The following is a 17,573-nucleotide window of genomic DNA, read 5'->3' on the forward strand; positions in this document are numbered from 1 at the left end:
ACTTTTATTACATTAATGAAAAACTAATATGTCTATCTTCCCAAATATACTAGTCTCATGGGCATGAAATTAGATCGGGTTAAACAAGATCACCAGTTTCTCTGTTCAGAATTATCTCAACAGGCTCTTCATTGTTCCCTCCACCTCCATTTGGCTCCACTTTCTGCTTCATTATGATCTCATACCGTGTGTCTTCCCATAGTATATGTACTGAGCTCTGGTTTTAATTACTATAAAATCTCTACTATATTAAATTAGATTTTCAGTAGTTCTTTCTCTGCATTTTGAGCCTTATTTCTAACAATTGAACTCTCAGTTTTATATACATTCCTGATATGCCTCGCTCTTTCATCTTACTTTTGTGCCACCCAAAACTATTTGCCAAAGAAATTATTCCTCATCATTAGTTATTTAATTGTCAAGTATACTCTCCTGTTGGAAGAGGGGATAAATGTATGAAAAAAAGAATGAAGATGTGTTGTGCACATTCACCAATTCCCTGTGAGGAATGTAATCATTATGCAATGCAAATACATTCCAATAAAAAATAAAATTTTAAAAAATCCAATTCATCTTTGGTCAATTTTCTGACAAGTATTCCTGATATTTCTAACTTCATGTTTAACATACTTAACACATGAAGTACCAATATGGTATCCTCAAAAATTATCTCCTTAATAACCTTAAATGTTCTCACTACCATGATGAGCTAAATATGAGAGGTGATGTATGTGTCGATGCCTGGATTTGATAATACTATTAAGTATATGTGTATCAAAACATCACTTCATACCCCATGATTATATAAAATATTGTGTATCTATAAAAGTAAAATATTATGTATCTATAAAAGTATTACTGAAAAATTACTCCCTTGAATGTTAATATTTATCATTTTCATTTTAGTTTATTATTGTCTTCTTTTTAAAAATGAATTGAAAAAAAAAACCATAGTCCAGGAAAATTGCATAGAATGTGAGTATTCTGCTTGTTTCTTCTAGATGTCTTCATTTAATCCTGAAAATATTTCTTTGAGATATTTTCATTCATTCACCACATTTTTTAAAATTAATTTTATTGGTACATTTTATTGCTACATTTTAGGTATACAATTCGTTTACATTTATCATTGAGTGTTTGTACCTGTACATGATATATCTTGGTTCTTATTTTTTTCCGCATTACCTGTGCGCCCTTCACCCCCTCCACCCTTCCCTATTTACATAGACGTCATTTCCATTTTTTTTCTTTTCTCATAGTTTTTCCTTTCCCTCTTTTCCTTTCCCCTTCCCCTCCCTTCACCCCTTCATCTTTGGACCTTTTTTCCTATTTCAAATTATCAATTATTCATTTTAATCATTTTAACTCTTGTTTACACTAACAGTTTCTCACACTAGATAAATTATTTGGTATTTACAGATGTGTGTCCTATTTATTTCACTTAGGAGTATGGCCTCGATATGCATCCATTTAGCTATAAATGACTCTAGTTTTTCCTTCTTTATGGATGAGTAGTACTGCATTTAATAAAAAAACCACATTTTCTTTATCCGGTTTCCAGTTGATGGGCACTTGGGCTGCTTCCAAGCTTTAGCTATTACAAACTGTGCCGCTATGAACATGGGTGCACACCTATCGCTGTGGTATGATTCTTTTAGTTCTTTTGGGAAGATACCCAGCAGGGGAATAGCGGGGTCAAATGGGACCTCTAGTCCTAGTTCTTTGAGGAATCTCCACACTGATTTCCATAGTGGTTGCACCAGTCCACACTCCCACCAACAATGGAGAAGGGTTCCTTTCTCCCCACACCCTGCCAGCATTTGTTATTTGTTGATTTCTTGATAGCAGCCATTCTTTCTGGGGTGAGGTGGAATCTCAGGGTTGTTTTCATCTGCATCTCTCAAATGATGAGTGATGTTGGACATTTTTTCATATATTTGCTTGCTACTTTTACTTCCTTGTCTGAGAAATGTCTGTTCATTTCAGATGCCCATTTTTGAATTGGGACTTTGAATTTGGGGGTCTGATTTTTTTCAATTCTTTATATATTCTAGATAGTAGTCCTTTGTCTGAGGTACAGCTGCTAAAATTTTTTCCCACATTGTAGGTTGTCTGTTAGCTCTGTTGGTGGTTTCTCTTGCAGTGCAGAAGCTTTTTAATAAGATGAGATCCCAGTTGTTGATTCTTTGTGCTAGTTCCCTTGCTACTGAGGTTTTGTTCATGAAGTCTTTTCCTATGCCAATGTCTTCAAGAGTTCTACCTAACTTATCTTCCAGCAAGTTTAGTGTTTCTGTCTTAATATTTAGATCTTTAATCCACTTCAATCTTAGTTTAGTGCACGGTGATAGGTATGGGTCTAGTTTTAATCTTTGGCAGGTTGAGATCCAGTTTTTCCAACACCATTTATTAAATAAGCTATCTTTCCTCCAGTGATGGTGATTGGCTCCTTTGTCAAAGATGAGGTGGCTGAGTATGTCTGGAGTTGTTTCTGCATCTTCTAATCTATTCCACTGATCTTTGGGTCTGTTTCTTTGCCAGTACCATGCTGATTTTATCACAGTAGCTTTGTAGTATAGTTTCAAGTTGGGGGTTGTGATAATCCCAGCCATGTCTCTGTTGCTTAGAATTGCTTTAGTTATTCTGGGTGTCTTATGGTTCCAAATTTATTTTTGGATTGTTTTCTCTAGTTCTGTGAAGTATATTGTTGGAATTTGAATTGGCATTGCATTCAATCTATATAGTAGTTTTGGAAGTATGGCCATTTTCACTATATTGGTTCTTCCTACCTAGGAGCAAGGGATGTCTTTCCATTTTCTTGTATCCTCTTCGATCTCTTTTTTCAGAGTGCTGTAGTTTTCAGTATAGAGGTCTTTTGCTTCCTTTGTTAGATTGATTCCTAGATATTTCATTTTTTGGGATGTTATTGTAAAAGGAATTGTTTCCCTAATTTCTCTCTCAGTGAGTCTGTTATTTGTGTACGAGAAGGCTATTGTTTTTTGAGTGTTGACCTTGTATCCAGCTACTCTACTGAATCTGTCAATTAAGTCTCGAAGTCTTCTGGCGGAGTTTTTTGGGCCTTCTATGTAAAGTATCATATCATCAGCAAATAATGACAGTTTAACTTCTTCTTTTCCTATCTTTATTCCTTTTATTTCTTTCTCTTTTCTAATTGCTGTGGCTAATGTTTCCAGAACTATACTGAACAGGAGTGGTGATAGTGGTCATCCTTGTCTTGTTCCTGATTTCAGGGTGAAAGTTTTCAGTTTTTGACCATTTAGTATGATGTTGGCTGTTGGTCTTTCATAGATATCCTTAATCAGCTTAAGATAAAGACCTTCTATTCCAATTTTCTTTAGGGTCTTTATCATGAATGGGTGCTGGATTTTGTGAAATGTTTTTCTGAATCTATTGAGATGATCATATGGTTTTTGTCCTTCACTCTGTTAATATAGTGTATTACATTTATTGATTTATGGATGTTGAACCATCCTTGCATCCCTGGGATAAATCCGACTTGTTCAGGGTGCATGATCTTCTTGATGACCCTCTGTATTCTGTTTGCCAGTATCTTGTTGAAGATTTTTGGATCTATGTTCATTAGGAGATTGGCCTGTAGTTCTCTTTTTGGGTTGGGTCTTTCCCTGGTTTTGGAATGAAAGTAACACTTGCTTCCAGGAATGAGTTTGGAAGCCTTGCATCCCTTTCAATTTCCTTGATGAGTTTAAAGAGTAATGGCATTAGTTCTTCTTTAAATATCTTGTAAAATTCAGCAGTGAAGCCATCTGGATCTGGGCTTTTCTTTGTTGGTAAATATTTTATTACCTTTTCAATTTCACTCATTGTAATTGGGGTGTTTAGAATTTCTATATCTTCTTCATTTAACTTTGGCAATTCGTATGTATCTAGGAATCTGCCCATTTCTTCTGTGTTTTCCATTTTATTGGAGTAGAGGTTCTCAAAGTAGGTATTGATGATCCTCTGGATATCTGTTGGATCTGTTGTGACTTCACCTTTTTCATTCTTAATTGCATGTGTTTGTGCCTTTTTTTTCCTTTTTTGGGGAAGGTTGGCTAAAGGTTTATTGATTTTATTTATTCTTCCAAAAAACCAACTCTTTGATTCATTGATTTTTTTGTATTGTTCTCTTAGTCGCCATTGCATTGATTTCTGCCCTAATCTTTATAATTTCCTCTCTTGTACAAGCTTTGGATTCATTATGCTCTTATTTTTCTAGGAGCTTGAGGTTCTGCATTAGGTTATTTATCTGAGTTTTCCTAATATGGGCATTCACTGCTATGAATTTCCGGCATAGAACTGCTTTCATTGTGTCCCGTAGATTCCTGTATGTTGTACTGGCATTTTCATTTACTTGTAGAAACTGTTTAATTTCTTCTTTAATTACTTCTGTGACCCATTGGTTGTTCAAGAGGGTGTTATTCAGTTTCCATGTGTTTCTTGGGGTTTTGTGGTTTCTTATGTTATTGATCTCCAATTTTATTTCACTATGGTCTGATAATATACAGGGGGTAACTTCAGTTCTTTTACATTTACTTAGACATGTCCTATGAGATAGCATGTGGTCTATTCTGGAGAATGACTTGTGTGCAGCCGAAAAGAATGTGTATTCCAATTTTGTGGGGTGGAACACTCTGTAAACATCTATTAAGTCCATTTGTTCAATAGCTTGGTTCAGTTCTAGAATTTCCTTGTTAACTTTTTGTCTCGATGATCTGTCTGTTTGTGATAGTGGGGTATTGAGGTCCCCCACTACAATTGTGTTAGTGTTTATTTGGTTTTTCATATCTATTATTATTTGTTTTGTATAGTTGGGGGCATTCGTATTTGGTGCATATATATTTAGGATTGTCATCTCTTCCTCTTGGATTGTTCCCTTCACAAGGATGTAGTGACCATCTTTGTCTCTCTTAATTAGTTTTGGTTTGAAATCTACTTTGTCTGCAAATAAGATTACTACCACTGCTTTCTTCCGGGTTCCTGTGGCATGAAGAACTGATTTCCATCTTTTTACTTTCAGTCTATGAGTTTCTTTTTGAGTTATGTGTGTTTCTTGTATATAGCATATTTTTGCATTTTCCTTTTCAATCCATTCTGCCAGTCTATTTCTTTTGATTGGTGAATTGAGGCCATTAACATTGAGGGCTATATTCGATAGATATTGATTTATCCTTGTCATGATGTTTTTCTTTTTTTGGCTCTTTTATTTCTTATTTTTCCCCCTTTCCCTTTAGTGTCTTACCTTGCCTGGTGGCTTCCCTCTGTTGGGCCTCATGGAATTGTGACCTTCATTGCTTTTGTCTAGGATATTGCTTAGAATTGCTTGTAGTGTTGGTTTGGTGCTCATGAAGCACATCCACTTCTAATGATTTGATTGACTCCCAGCTCTATCTGAGAGGAAATCATTTATTTTGTAGATTCATTATTATACACCACTTCCAAAATTCTTGCACCTCTCCCCATTTCACAGAAGTAACATTTCTACATAATGTGTGGCTGGAAGACAGGTGTTTTACTTCCAGCAATTGCTGGATTATCAGTATTAACATTAATCACATATTTATTGTCCAAATAAATATCAGCCCTTATCATGTGTATCATCTTTTTCTTAATGTGTCCCATAAAATATGCCTGACGTATATCCAGAAATAATCCTTCCAAGACAACAAATGAAGAAATTTTATATTGCGTTCGGGATACTATTCTCATTTAACTCCAATAAAGGAGACAACACCATGGGATGGGTTGAAACACCTGAATATTTCAGCCGTATTCACAGCACTCTGGGAGGCTGAGGCAGGAGGACAACAGGTTTAAGCTCAACCTGGGTAATTTCACAAGACTCTGTCTCAAAATAAACAAGTAAGATATGGGCTGCAGATGTGGCCCTGGGTTAAATTGCCATAACAGGAAAGAATGAAATTAAATGAATGGAGGAAAGAAAGGGAAGGAAGGAAGGAAGCAAACAAGAAAGGAAGAAAGGATTAAAGAAAGATTTCAGTCCTGAAAATTGACTTCCTACATTGTGTAGAAGGTATGTGAATTTCTCCTCATTTTTGATCAATCTACTCAATGGAAATAGTATAATATCCACTGCCACAAAATGTATAGCAGTAAGCAAAATTTGAAGCCTAATACATATTTTGTCAGTATGGTTTTTATTTTTTAAAATTCTACAGAGAAATAGAATAGCCAAATGGCACTGGAGCCTCAGCAAGATATGAACGTTTATAACACGTCTCAGCCAGAACAATAAGATTTTCCTCTATGTTCTCTTTGTATCTCTTCTGCTTTCTTATGCCCATGAAAATATTGATTATTGTATTTGAATAATACGATGAAAGTGAACACAGGAAAGCACCAAATGTGTTCAAGACTCATTGATTATGGCCAGGATTTGTCAACAAAGGGGGGAAATATTCAATGAATGGTTTGTTTTTCCAGTCATTGGCATTAAATCCAGAATGCATTGAGCTACATCATTGTCAGATTTATTTTTTTGAGACAGGATGCCACTAAGTTACCCCAGCTGACTTTGAAAACTGTTGATCCTCCTGCCACAGCCTCCCCCGTAGCTGGGATTGGCTGAGTCTCTCACCATCCCCAGCAATGTTTTTACTTTTTATGCTTCCTTGCATCAACACATTGTAGGTTAAGAGGAATCAGAAATGAGAGGTATGTATTCCTCTCAAAATACCATCTGCCACCATTCTTGTGCCGAGGTACCTGGTCATTCTAATCATATAGCTCCATTCAGAGTTTTAAAACAAAAATCCCTATGACAAATTACATCAAAATGCTCTGTTCTTTTCTGTGATGTAAAATAATATGGCACTTCTAGCACAGGAAAGACTACACAGATGAATTCAAACAATCTACATAGAACACAGAGCCCAGCACCTGATGCTCAGGAATGGCTTAATAATTCTTCCTGATGTTAAGGAAACTGTCTTCATCCTAAGCCTCCTAATCACCACCTTCATAATCCTTTTGAAATGCTTTGCCAACTGTGTAAAGGTCCATTATAAGCTAACATGAATGTGCTGTCTATGGGAGAGAGAAAACAGCAAAACTGAGAATTTTAGGGCCCTCATCATGAATACATAGATAAATATCTCAGTCCCCACAGTTCAAATTTTGAACATGTGTATTCTACCACTTGGCTACTCAATTGCATGATTATCCCTGTGATGAGGAAATACTACTCACAGTTCTTGCTCCACCTGTCTCCTTCAGCAGTTACTATTTTGGGGTATTTCTCTGCAGTGACATGATAAAAGAATGCAGATTCCATGTGGTGCCTAGTGAAGGCTAAGAATCTGTTCTCAGGAGTTATGGGAAGGCAGTCTCAAGTGGGATCTTCCTTATGCAGCGACAAAAGGAGCAATACTCACAGGTACAGTGTCACCTGGACTGAGTGACCAAACCAAAGGGCTGGAAGGACAGCTTCTAAAGGAATGGGCTGCAAAGTGATTACCTACTAGTATATAATCTTGTAGGCTCAATGAACACCGCTTGTAATTTGCAGTTTCAACCAAGTTATCATAATCTCTAAGGATTTCCTGACATTAAAGGAAGAAGAACAGAAAATTAATTTCTATGAAAAGCTCTCTCTTTACTCACTCGGGAGAACATTAGTGCCTGCTACACACTGGTTATGTTACTTTCCTTTTTCACGATATGCCTGGTTTTTATTTCTATTTTTTTATTTTGGTAAAATAAATTAATAAATGTTTGCTATTTTAACCTTGCAGCTAAATGGCATTAATTGCATTCACATTGCTGTGAAGCAATCACCATCGTTTATCTCCAACTTCACATTTCCAAACTGAAACTGCAGAATCATTTTTAAAAACAATTCATTCATCCTTTCCCCAAAGGCTGAAAACTACTATGAAATATCATGAAAATTAAAACCATTGCAACAGAAAAAATGTGACCAGAAGGGCAGAATTTATAATCCTCATGGTTGATTTTACATTTTTGCCAAACTACATATCAAATGCATTGCACAGCTAGTGAGATTAAACTGCAGAGCCTCTACCGGGTGTTTTTAATGTCCCTGTTCTTCAAACTGTACACGAAGGGATTCAGCATAGAAGTGAGCACAGTGTATATCACTGAAGCCTCCAGGCTGTTTTTAGGACAATTTGAAACCCATGAGCCCAGATACACTCTGAGGCCTGTTCTGTAAAATAGGTCAACAACTCTCACGTGAGACCCACAGGCACAGGTGGAGAAACTTTATACCTTGGACCCTCAAGTTATGACTACCTTGACATATGAACAACTTGGATTAATTAGGTTAATGGAAGAGTCATCTGCCTCTTGGTATATATAGCATGTACCCAGGTAAATATCTGGATCTCAGCTGTATTGAGTTTCAACTGTTGAGACAGCAAGTTGGAACTATAGGGATGTGCCCCACGCTGAGTCAGATTTGAGTCTGTTTATTTAAAGCTGGTGACTGAGAGGGGATAGTCCCTGGAAAGAACTCTCAGCCCCAAGAAGAAGTTTGATTTCTCCTTTTAAATAATTCTTTCAGTTAGGGAGGGCTCCAGGGCAGAGCAAGTGGAATTTTACAGATGCAAAAACATGCAAGGTTAGTGGAGGTGCAAAAAAAACGTTTCACACACTAGGTGAGCTGCAAAAAACATCTTGCAGGAGCAGCAAGTTTTCTGCCAAACAGGATGTTGGTTTTGGGTACTTTATCCAGTAAAAGCACTTTGTCCATCACAAACAGTCACCCAAAGGTAGTGAGGCTCAAGATGGATTTGGGTTGGCTATCACATAACCAATTTGCGTTACAACCAGCCCTCAGTGACTGATCCAGTTCGTAAGTCAGGGGTCTACTCTACTTCGCATTTGATGATTGGATTATCAGAATAGAGGAAACAATTTTATAGTAAAAGTAAAAGATCCTTGCAATGAAAAGGAAACATACACAGCACCAATAAACTATACTACTGTGTTATTGGCAAGGTCACAGAATAGAAAAGATGAAGGAATTGTGAAGGATCACAGAAGAAATTGAATTTTTCCACATCCTTGAAGTTTGAAAACTGTAAAACAATCCAATGGTATAGCAAGGATTCTAAAAAGCTAAACAAAACTAAGGAGCCACACAGGCTGGCATACATAATGTCTGTGTAGTTCAGAGGGTGACAAAATTGCCACAAACTTGTCATAAGACACAGAGTCAGAAGCATAGCATTCATACATCCAAAAAGGATTTAAAAAGACATCTGAGTGAGGAAGCCAACATAAGAGATTTCTCTGCTGTGAGTTTGGATGCCCATAATTATCTTCAGGACCATGGTGGAGACTGAACAGATGTGAGGCAAGAGCAGGTTGGAAAGGAAGAAGTACATGGGGGTTTGGAGGTGGGAAGCAGAGCTGACAGCCAGGGTGATGAAGAGATTCCCTTGCACCCTGACCAGGCTAATGGACAGGAAGCATGCAGAGAGGATTGGCTGCAGGTCTGAGTGTTTGAGAGTCCCAGGTCATGGAATTCCAAGAACTCTATTGGATGTTGTGCTTCTATGTTTCTTTTGAAAGAGAAAAGATGAGAAAATTAAATAAATAGTTGTCTTCAACACTCTTATGAACCAAGAAGATAAAGAGGAGATCTGGGGAGAATGAACCACAAGTCCTCTGCAAGCTTAGGTTTGGCTTAGGTTCCATTTTGTAGGGTTTGGGCAGCATTTCCAAACCTAAGGAGAGGCTCTATTGCAGGCAGGGCCCTGTGGAAGGCTGAGAAGACTTCTCAGAGTAACACTGGTCCATGAGGTGAGTGGATAAAGGGGACAGGCCTGGAACAGAGAGCAATGCCGACAGCCATGCCAAAGAAGGACTCAGAAAGATTCAGTGAAGGACATGTCCATGATCAAGCCCTGGATAACTGGATGCTCATTGGATGGGCTGGCTGGATTCTTTGTTTGTTCAGGAAGGAGACATGCATACTCATCTAAAGAATGTCTTTGTTGTGTTTATACTGATCAATTTAGCGATGTAGTCTTTTTTTTTTCAGTATAAAACCCCTAAACTGGGAGTCCTTTTGGCAACCCCTTCAGATCCCTGTCCAGGTTTATGTGCCAGCCTGGGGCCTTTTTGTTTTCACTTTAAAATAAGTTCTTCTTTTTGTGAACAATAAAATACTTTTGTTCAGTCCTCTTTTGACTCTCTACTTTGTAATTCTTTCTGGGTTGAGAGAAGGACCCACTAGCTGGACGGTAACTCTGGACTCGCATATTATTATTTTTGTTTTTTTTAATGGAGTTTGATGTTGTCCATAAAGGTCTGTGGGATTAGTTGGTTCAAGTGATTCTCCTGTCTCAACATCTAGGGTGCTGGGATTACAAGTGTGGTCCACCACACACAGATTTCTGTATATATTTTTCACACAAGTATCCACAAGTCAAATATTTATACTTCAGATCTAGGCACCTTCAGCAATACTTCTCAATTGTGAAAAACAATGCCTTCTTGGAACTTTTTCATCATTGATTTCTGTATAATTTTCTTCCTTCTGTAACTATCTGCTTTACACTCAACAGTATCTAATGACAAAGAACATTAGAGACAAGCCTCCCTTCACATAAATTACAGCTTATTCTTTGCAGAAGAAAAGGAGGACAAAAGAATCCTTCCCCTTTTATGAAAAAAGTCATTCTAATGAAAGTAAATTAAGAGAAAAAACATCTTTTTGCATTCTGATAATGGAACAGATTCATCTAAAGCAGAAAGTATTTTAAAAGTCAGATTGCAAATCTGCAGACTAAATGAAAGTTAAAATTTTATAATTGGGGCACACGCTTATATAGCACTTATTATCCAAGGGTTTTATCAACCCTGTATTTTCCTGTTTCCCTCCTTCAAGGATGTAAGCCCTCAGTCAAACATTGTTTATCTTTTTAAAATCATTCTTTACATTACTCCTATTATACTGGGTTTTGGTGGGATCCAAATTTGAAGAACTGCAGTTAAATTAATTACGCATGATTTGTAATATTGTAGACCAGCAATGTGACATTGCTCTACACTGTACTTGTAAATGACAAGAAAGTAATGAAATGAAAATAAACAGTTTTGAATTTTATTTCATTTTGTATGATTTTATTAGTACCAACCCTATAAATATAAGATGAGGAATATTTTTCTTCTTATTTTAGGATCGAGAGTGAACAAGCTTATCCTATAGTGGTCTTATAACAATCCATCCTTCATTATTTTTCTGGATATTTTCTCCCAAATGAATGTAAGAAATATTGCATTGCAAACACTTACTAATAAAATATAGTGCAGTATACAACACAGATACCTTGAATGAATACCTGATCTACTGTTTGACTTGTAATAAAGATTACATGAGTAAAATTTCAGGAGGAAATGTAGCAAAAAGGATTGTTAAATATGATTTTAATAATGCTTCAATTTTGCAAAAAGTTTATAAATCTTGGAGAGCCTCCATTAGATGCATTCTCCCTTTTCTGAACACTATTGAGTATAGTGCTAAATATATAAATATACAGTGTTAAATATGGTGAAATAAAACCTATTGTTAACTTGGGGTTGAGGGAAACCCTGGTACTTAGAGTTAAGAAATTTAGCACCAAAGAACTTCCAAAGCCCAGGCTTCAGTGCCAGCCTTTGTGATAACTTAGTAGATTTCCACATTAATCTTCTGGATACATGGATTGCAACTGTTTTATTTCAACTAGCAAAGACAACGGTGATTCATTGCTCTGTCAGGTCTCACTATGATTTAATAGGGAAAAAAGCAAATGCAAACAAAATAGGTAGAGAAACTATTTCAAAGACACAGGTATAAATTTCTCATATGAAAATATGCATAATTGTCTAACTTATAGGAATTTAGGGAGAAATTCATTTTCAAAATTATTAAATTTAACTACTGGTTCTCAGTCTCAAAAATCAATGTAATTACCTGTCTAGTTTAAACTATTAAGGTAGCTTTGCCTCAGTTCCAAACCAATGAGGAATTTTTGATATATTTTTTAAAACTAAGATTAAGAACCACTACCTTAGATAGATTTTCCTATGTATAAATGATATATTAGGATTGCATGCCCTTACTGTTAAGAAAACTGACTACAAATTTCAAAATATAGATATTTAGTAATATTTGTTTTATAACTAATATTTATTATGATTTGAATTATTGCCTCTGAAGTTAGAAGTCTTGATTTTTATGCATGATTCTGCTCTCCTGAGCACCTATCCTCCAAATACAATGAGTCTCTTTAATTTGCTGGGTGGATTTTCCTCTTAGTTTCCATGATGATATTGATTTATGCATCCAAAAAGTGTTCCTAAATTACTTATCACTAAATTACAATCAGCTCCCCTAAATAGTGTACAACACAATACCTATTGCCCCTGAAATATTCCATCTGACACTGTCCATGTGCTTTTAAGTTTTTCTGTAATGCATATACGTCTATTTCTAACATTTTCACTGATATGTATTATTACCTAATAGCAACATTATTAATAAACTTAGAGTTTATTTTTATAACAAGCCTTTCAAAATTCTTCTATTTTCACAGAAGTCTAAGTTGTTACGTAATATATGGATGAAGGCTCATTGTTTGACTTCTCGCAACTGGTGTATGTGTAATATTACTATACACCACCTATATTTACTTTGCAAATAAAAATCAGTTATTCTCATGCATATTGCCTTTTTTAACATGTATAATCAAAATATAATTGAGATCATGTAGTAATAAATATCACAAGATAACTAATCAAGATATTTTATATTTCATTGGGACTACTATTTCCTTTAGACTCGAATAAAAACAATACCTTGGGATGGAAGTCAGGAAATGAACATTTCATTCCTGTATATTGACCTCCTATGATATATAAAATGTGTGGGAATTTCTCAATCTCTCTGTGCTCATACTGCTATTGGAAAGTATAATATTCATCACCAGAAAATGTGTGACAGTAATTTGGGAATCTAATACCTATTGCACTGTTACATTGTTTATAGATAAAGAATTCATTTGCTCAGGAAATAATAATTCTCCTGATGAATAAAATTGTCAAATTGCTCTAGAATCTTGTGATGACATGAAGGTCTAAGGTTCTCTTGCCCCAAGCAATCAGTTCTGCTGCTATTCTGTCTTTCTACTTCTTTTGCTTCTTTCATGCTTATGAAATTCTCCCTATGGTCTTTGAGTGATTTAAAGCTATAATGATTTTGGTGGTACTATGGTTCCCAAGTGTCTAAGATGTAGGAACAAAAGCTGTATTTATTTCTCTCTAGTCTATGAGATATTACGGAAAAAGATAAAATTTTAGGTAGGACAACACCAAGATTTTGAAGTTTCAATGATGTCCAAGATTTGAGAATAAAGAAAGAATCCATGCAATATTTAACACAGATTTTTATTTTTGATGCCTTCTGAAGAACAAAGACACTATAAGCTCTGGGGAATCAGAATGAAAGCCACTGCTTTCCAAATATATAGGACATATTACATGAGAATAATTAAAATACAACATTACAGACATAGGAAAAGTGTAACTTCAGTTCATGAGATATTTTCATTGAACACAAAGGGACTAATCTTGGCAATAATAACTATCTAACATTTGCCTCAGTTTTATTCTTTGGTCACATATGAACCTCATAGAGAGAAACTATTGCCTGATTAGTTGTTTTTCAATGCTGTTGTCTCAACTAGAAAACAACTTAGGTGACAATGCTGAGCCCCAGAGATGAAAAAAAAAGAAAACCTTCCCTAAATTGATCACCTTGTAAATGGAGCTGAAGGCAGTGAACAATAAACTGACAATCACTAGGTAAGATGCACTAATATTTTTCAGTGTTTCCAGCCATCAGAAATGTTTAAATACAGATACACAGTTTTTGACTTCAGGTAGAGTTTTCAACTTGTTGCAGTGTCCTGAGTAGGAATGAAATAAAGACCTGAGTTTAAGTGTCCTTTTCCAATTGAGTGAGATGGTTTCTATATTGCATGGACACTAAAATAATACTGTGATGCAGGACAACATAGAGGTATGTGCTGAGCTATCATGGGCTTTCTCTGTGTTCCATGCTTCTGACCTCAGGCATTCTTCCTATGGTTGACACATCAGGTTTGATGTGCAGCTTTATCCTGTGATCTACCAGGAGGCCTGAAGAGGAATACACAGTGACCAAAGGGTTTCTCCGTGAGTGACAGGGAAGTGAAGTGGGTGACTGAGTTATCAAGAGGCCACACTCACAGGCTTCCTCGACCCAGGTTCCCTGGGTCTCTAATGAGACAGCTCAATTCCAACATGTCTTCAGTGTGCCAAGCTATACACCAGCAGATGTTGGTAAAAAATGTCATGCTCATTTCTTTTCAATAAAACATAAGGATGTGGAATTTATAGCTTTGGAAAGACTATGTAGATGAATTAAAACAATCAAAATAGAATGATTATTGTCATGCTTATCTTCATCCTCAACATGTCCTTCATAATCCTTTTGAAGTTCTCAGGAAATGGCTTGGAGTAACCCATTTTCTATTGTCTGCATAGGATATATTTGAAAAGAAGAACCAATGTGCTAGGAAATCAAAACCTTGAATGTGATTTTGGAACCCCCATCACAATCATACATGTAAACTCTACAGCCCTCAAGTCTAAAATTTTGCATGCAGGTATTCTCCCATTTGGCTACCCTGTCTGAATTTTTGTCCTGATGATGAATACTCAATGTACCTCATAGTCCTTCCTCCATCATTCATGTTTCACCATTTAGTGTTTTGTGCTACTTCTCTGCAAGGTCATGACAAGATAGAATACCCAATATCTTTTCTCTACCTATTTCCCGATGCAAATCCATGCTCTGTCCTCAAAATAGACTTCCATGAAGTCTCATACAGGAGGTTTTAGACACAGACAACCACAAGAGAAAGAGACACAGGTATGGTACTTGCCACACTGGAGCCATCAAACAACTTCGGGAGACACGGATTGAATATTTACTATTCCATGACCTTGAAAACTCAATTCTGAGAGCTCATAGTTAACCAAACTGGTCCATCACACAGTCTAAGGACTTCCTAATGCTAATGGGAGAAGAAGAAAAACTAAATCTCCGTTAAATTTGGGGCGTTCTTCTTATAATCAGAGGGAATCTTATTTATATATTCGTGTCTTTTGTTTCTTTTCAAGATTTATCTGGGTTCTTTGCTTTTCTATTACAATAAAATTTTTAATTAAAAACCTGATAATATGCATCATTTTCAAGTGCAGCTCTCAGTGCCATTAATTATATTCACACTATGATATAGCCACCCAACTCCAAAATCTTCTGAAAGAAATTCTTCATCTTCACACACTAAAATTTTGCACTCATTAAAGGTCCCGATGCTTCCCATGCTCAAACACTATCACTATTTTACTATGGTAAATATGGGATAAGAATTTAAAATCATCTAATATAAAAGCAATGTGGCCACAGAAACAAAATGTACAGGTAGAAATATTTAATTTTGCTGTCATTTTTACTCTATAGTTGTACTGGATACCTCAGGTCCTAAGATTTGAATTTTCTATTGTGGAGCTTGCTCAAGCTTCTTTTAATGTCCCTGTTCCTCAAGCTGTAGATAAATGGATTTAGCATCGGGGTGACCAAGGTGTAAATGACTGAGGCCACCAAACAATTTGTGGGAGATTGTGATACACCTGAACCAAAGTATGCACCACTGCTTGTTCCATAAAATAAGCAAACAACTGACAGGTGAGACCCACAGGTGGAGAAGGCTTTAAACTTCCCTCCTGGTGATGGAATTCTCAGAATGGAAGAAATAATTTTATAGTAAGATAAAAATATCCCTGAGATGGGAAAAAATCCAAATAACACGCCAGCAATATACTTTAAAATATTACTGGAGAAGTTGTCAGAACAGTCAAGATTAAGGAGTTGAGCAGGGTCACAGAAGAAATTGGGAATGAACACATCCTTGAAGTAGATAAATTGTAATACAATCAAATTGTGGAGCTGACAGTCCAAGAGGCTAAACAAAAAAGACAGCACAACTAAGAACCCACAATGGCGAGGATTCATAATGACTGCATACTGCAGTGGGTGACAGATGGCCACAAACCGGTCATAGGCCATCACAGTCAGAACCATGTCATCCATACATCCAAAAACGATAAAAAGAGACATTTGTGTCAGGCAGCCCACATAGGAGATGACTCTGCTGTCGCTCTGGATGTCCATGATCATCTTTGGGACTGTGGTGGAGGTGAAACTGATGTCAACTAAGGACAGGTTGGAGAGGAAGAAGAACATGGGGGTGTGGAGGTGGGAGTCAGAGCTGATGGCCAGGATGATGACCAGGTTCCCGAGCACCGTGACCAGGTACATGGACAGGAACAGCCCAAAGAGGATGGGCTGCAAGTCTGGATCCTCTGAGAAGCCCAAGAGATGGAATTTGGAGACTTGTGTTAAATTATCCCCTTCTGTATTGCTTGAACACCTTGGAAGAAAAAAAAGTTTGAAGAATAGATGCACATAAACAAGTACATTATGTTCTTTATGTATTTTGAATTCATGTATCCAAACATAAATTATTCACACTCTAAGTTGATACAACTTCAGCAGTATTTCTCAATGTTGATAAAAACAATTTTCTAGGGAACTTTTGCACTTGATCTTTACCAAAAGGCTGAGAAGTGATGGTAACTTTTTCATTAATGGTCTTTGTGTTATTCACATTCTTCTGTATCCACCTACTTTACACACACTCAACAATGTTATACCTCAAAATAACAGCAACTAAGAAGTCTGTGATCACAACAAAATATAGCCTCCTCTTTTAATTAAAAATAAAGAGTAAATAATAGCCTGTTCCCTTTCAGACAAATGTTCTAATGGCAATTAAGAACCATTCGAACATGTTTATCAAAAACCAAGGAACAATATACCTATACTTAGAATATTTATTATAAGTACACACAAATTATGACTGTATCATCTGAACACTAAAATAATGTGATGGTTCACTGGTAAATATAGGTATGTACCTGTTATCACCCAGAGATAGTTCATCATTCTTGGATTCCTCTCTTCTCTCTTTCATTCAAGTCAGTGTTCACTCAAATTGTTTGTCTTTTAAGAAATAATTCATATATAATTTGTATACTTGGACTTTGTGAAACTTTGTTTCCTTGAATGCGTATAATCATAACACTAACCATAAATGTAGCATTTGTTTACACTCTCTAAGTCAATGATGAAAAAGTAGTAAAACATAGCTAGGCATGGGGGCATACACCTGTAATCCCAGCAGTCTAGGAAGATGATACAGGAGGAATGAAAATTTGAACCCAATCTGGGAAACACTGAGTTAACAAAAACCTGTCTCAGAATTTTTAAAAAAATGAAACAGAGATGTGTGTGTAACTTTAGGTTCAATCCTGAGCTCTTTCTCAAAAATAGTAATGAAATTTTAAGAAACACTTTTTGAATTGTTTTTTTTTTTCCTCCACAGGTTTATTTTTGTCAAGCCCATGTAGTGGTAAGA

At 36.1% G+C, this 17,573-nt stretch overlaps 1 protein-coding gene across 1 annotated transcript; it reads right to left on the minus strand.

The window, feature by feature from the left end:
• Window positions 1-15,577: 15,577 nt before the first annotated feature.
• Window positions 15,578-16,534, minus strand: LOC106008532 (olfactory receptor 7E24-like; the record flags this gene model as incomplete). Its single annotated transcript, XM_013068663.2, has 1 exon — window positions 15,578-16,534. A coding segment is annotated over one exon (957 nt), but the record flags the coding sequence as incomplete, so codon positions are not given.
• Between the last annotated feature and the right edge of the window lie 1,039 nt (window positions 16,535-17,573).

Source organism: Heterocephalus glaber, unplaced genomic scaffold (genome assembly GCF_053883595.1).
Source record: "Heterocephalus glaber isolate CG9 unplaced genomic scaffold, H.glaber_assembly_v1.0 deba00001761, whole genome shotgun sequence".
NCBI classification, from domain to species: domain Eukaryota; kingdom Metazoa; phylum Chordata; class Mammalia; order Rodentia; family Bathyergidae; genus Heterocephalus; species Heterocephalus glaber.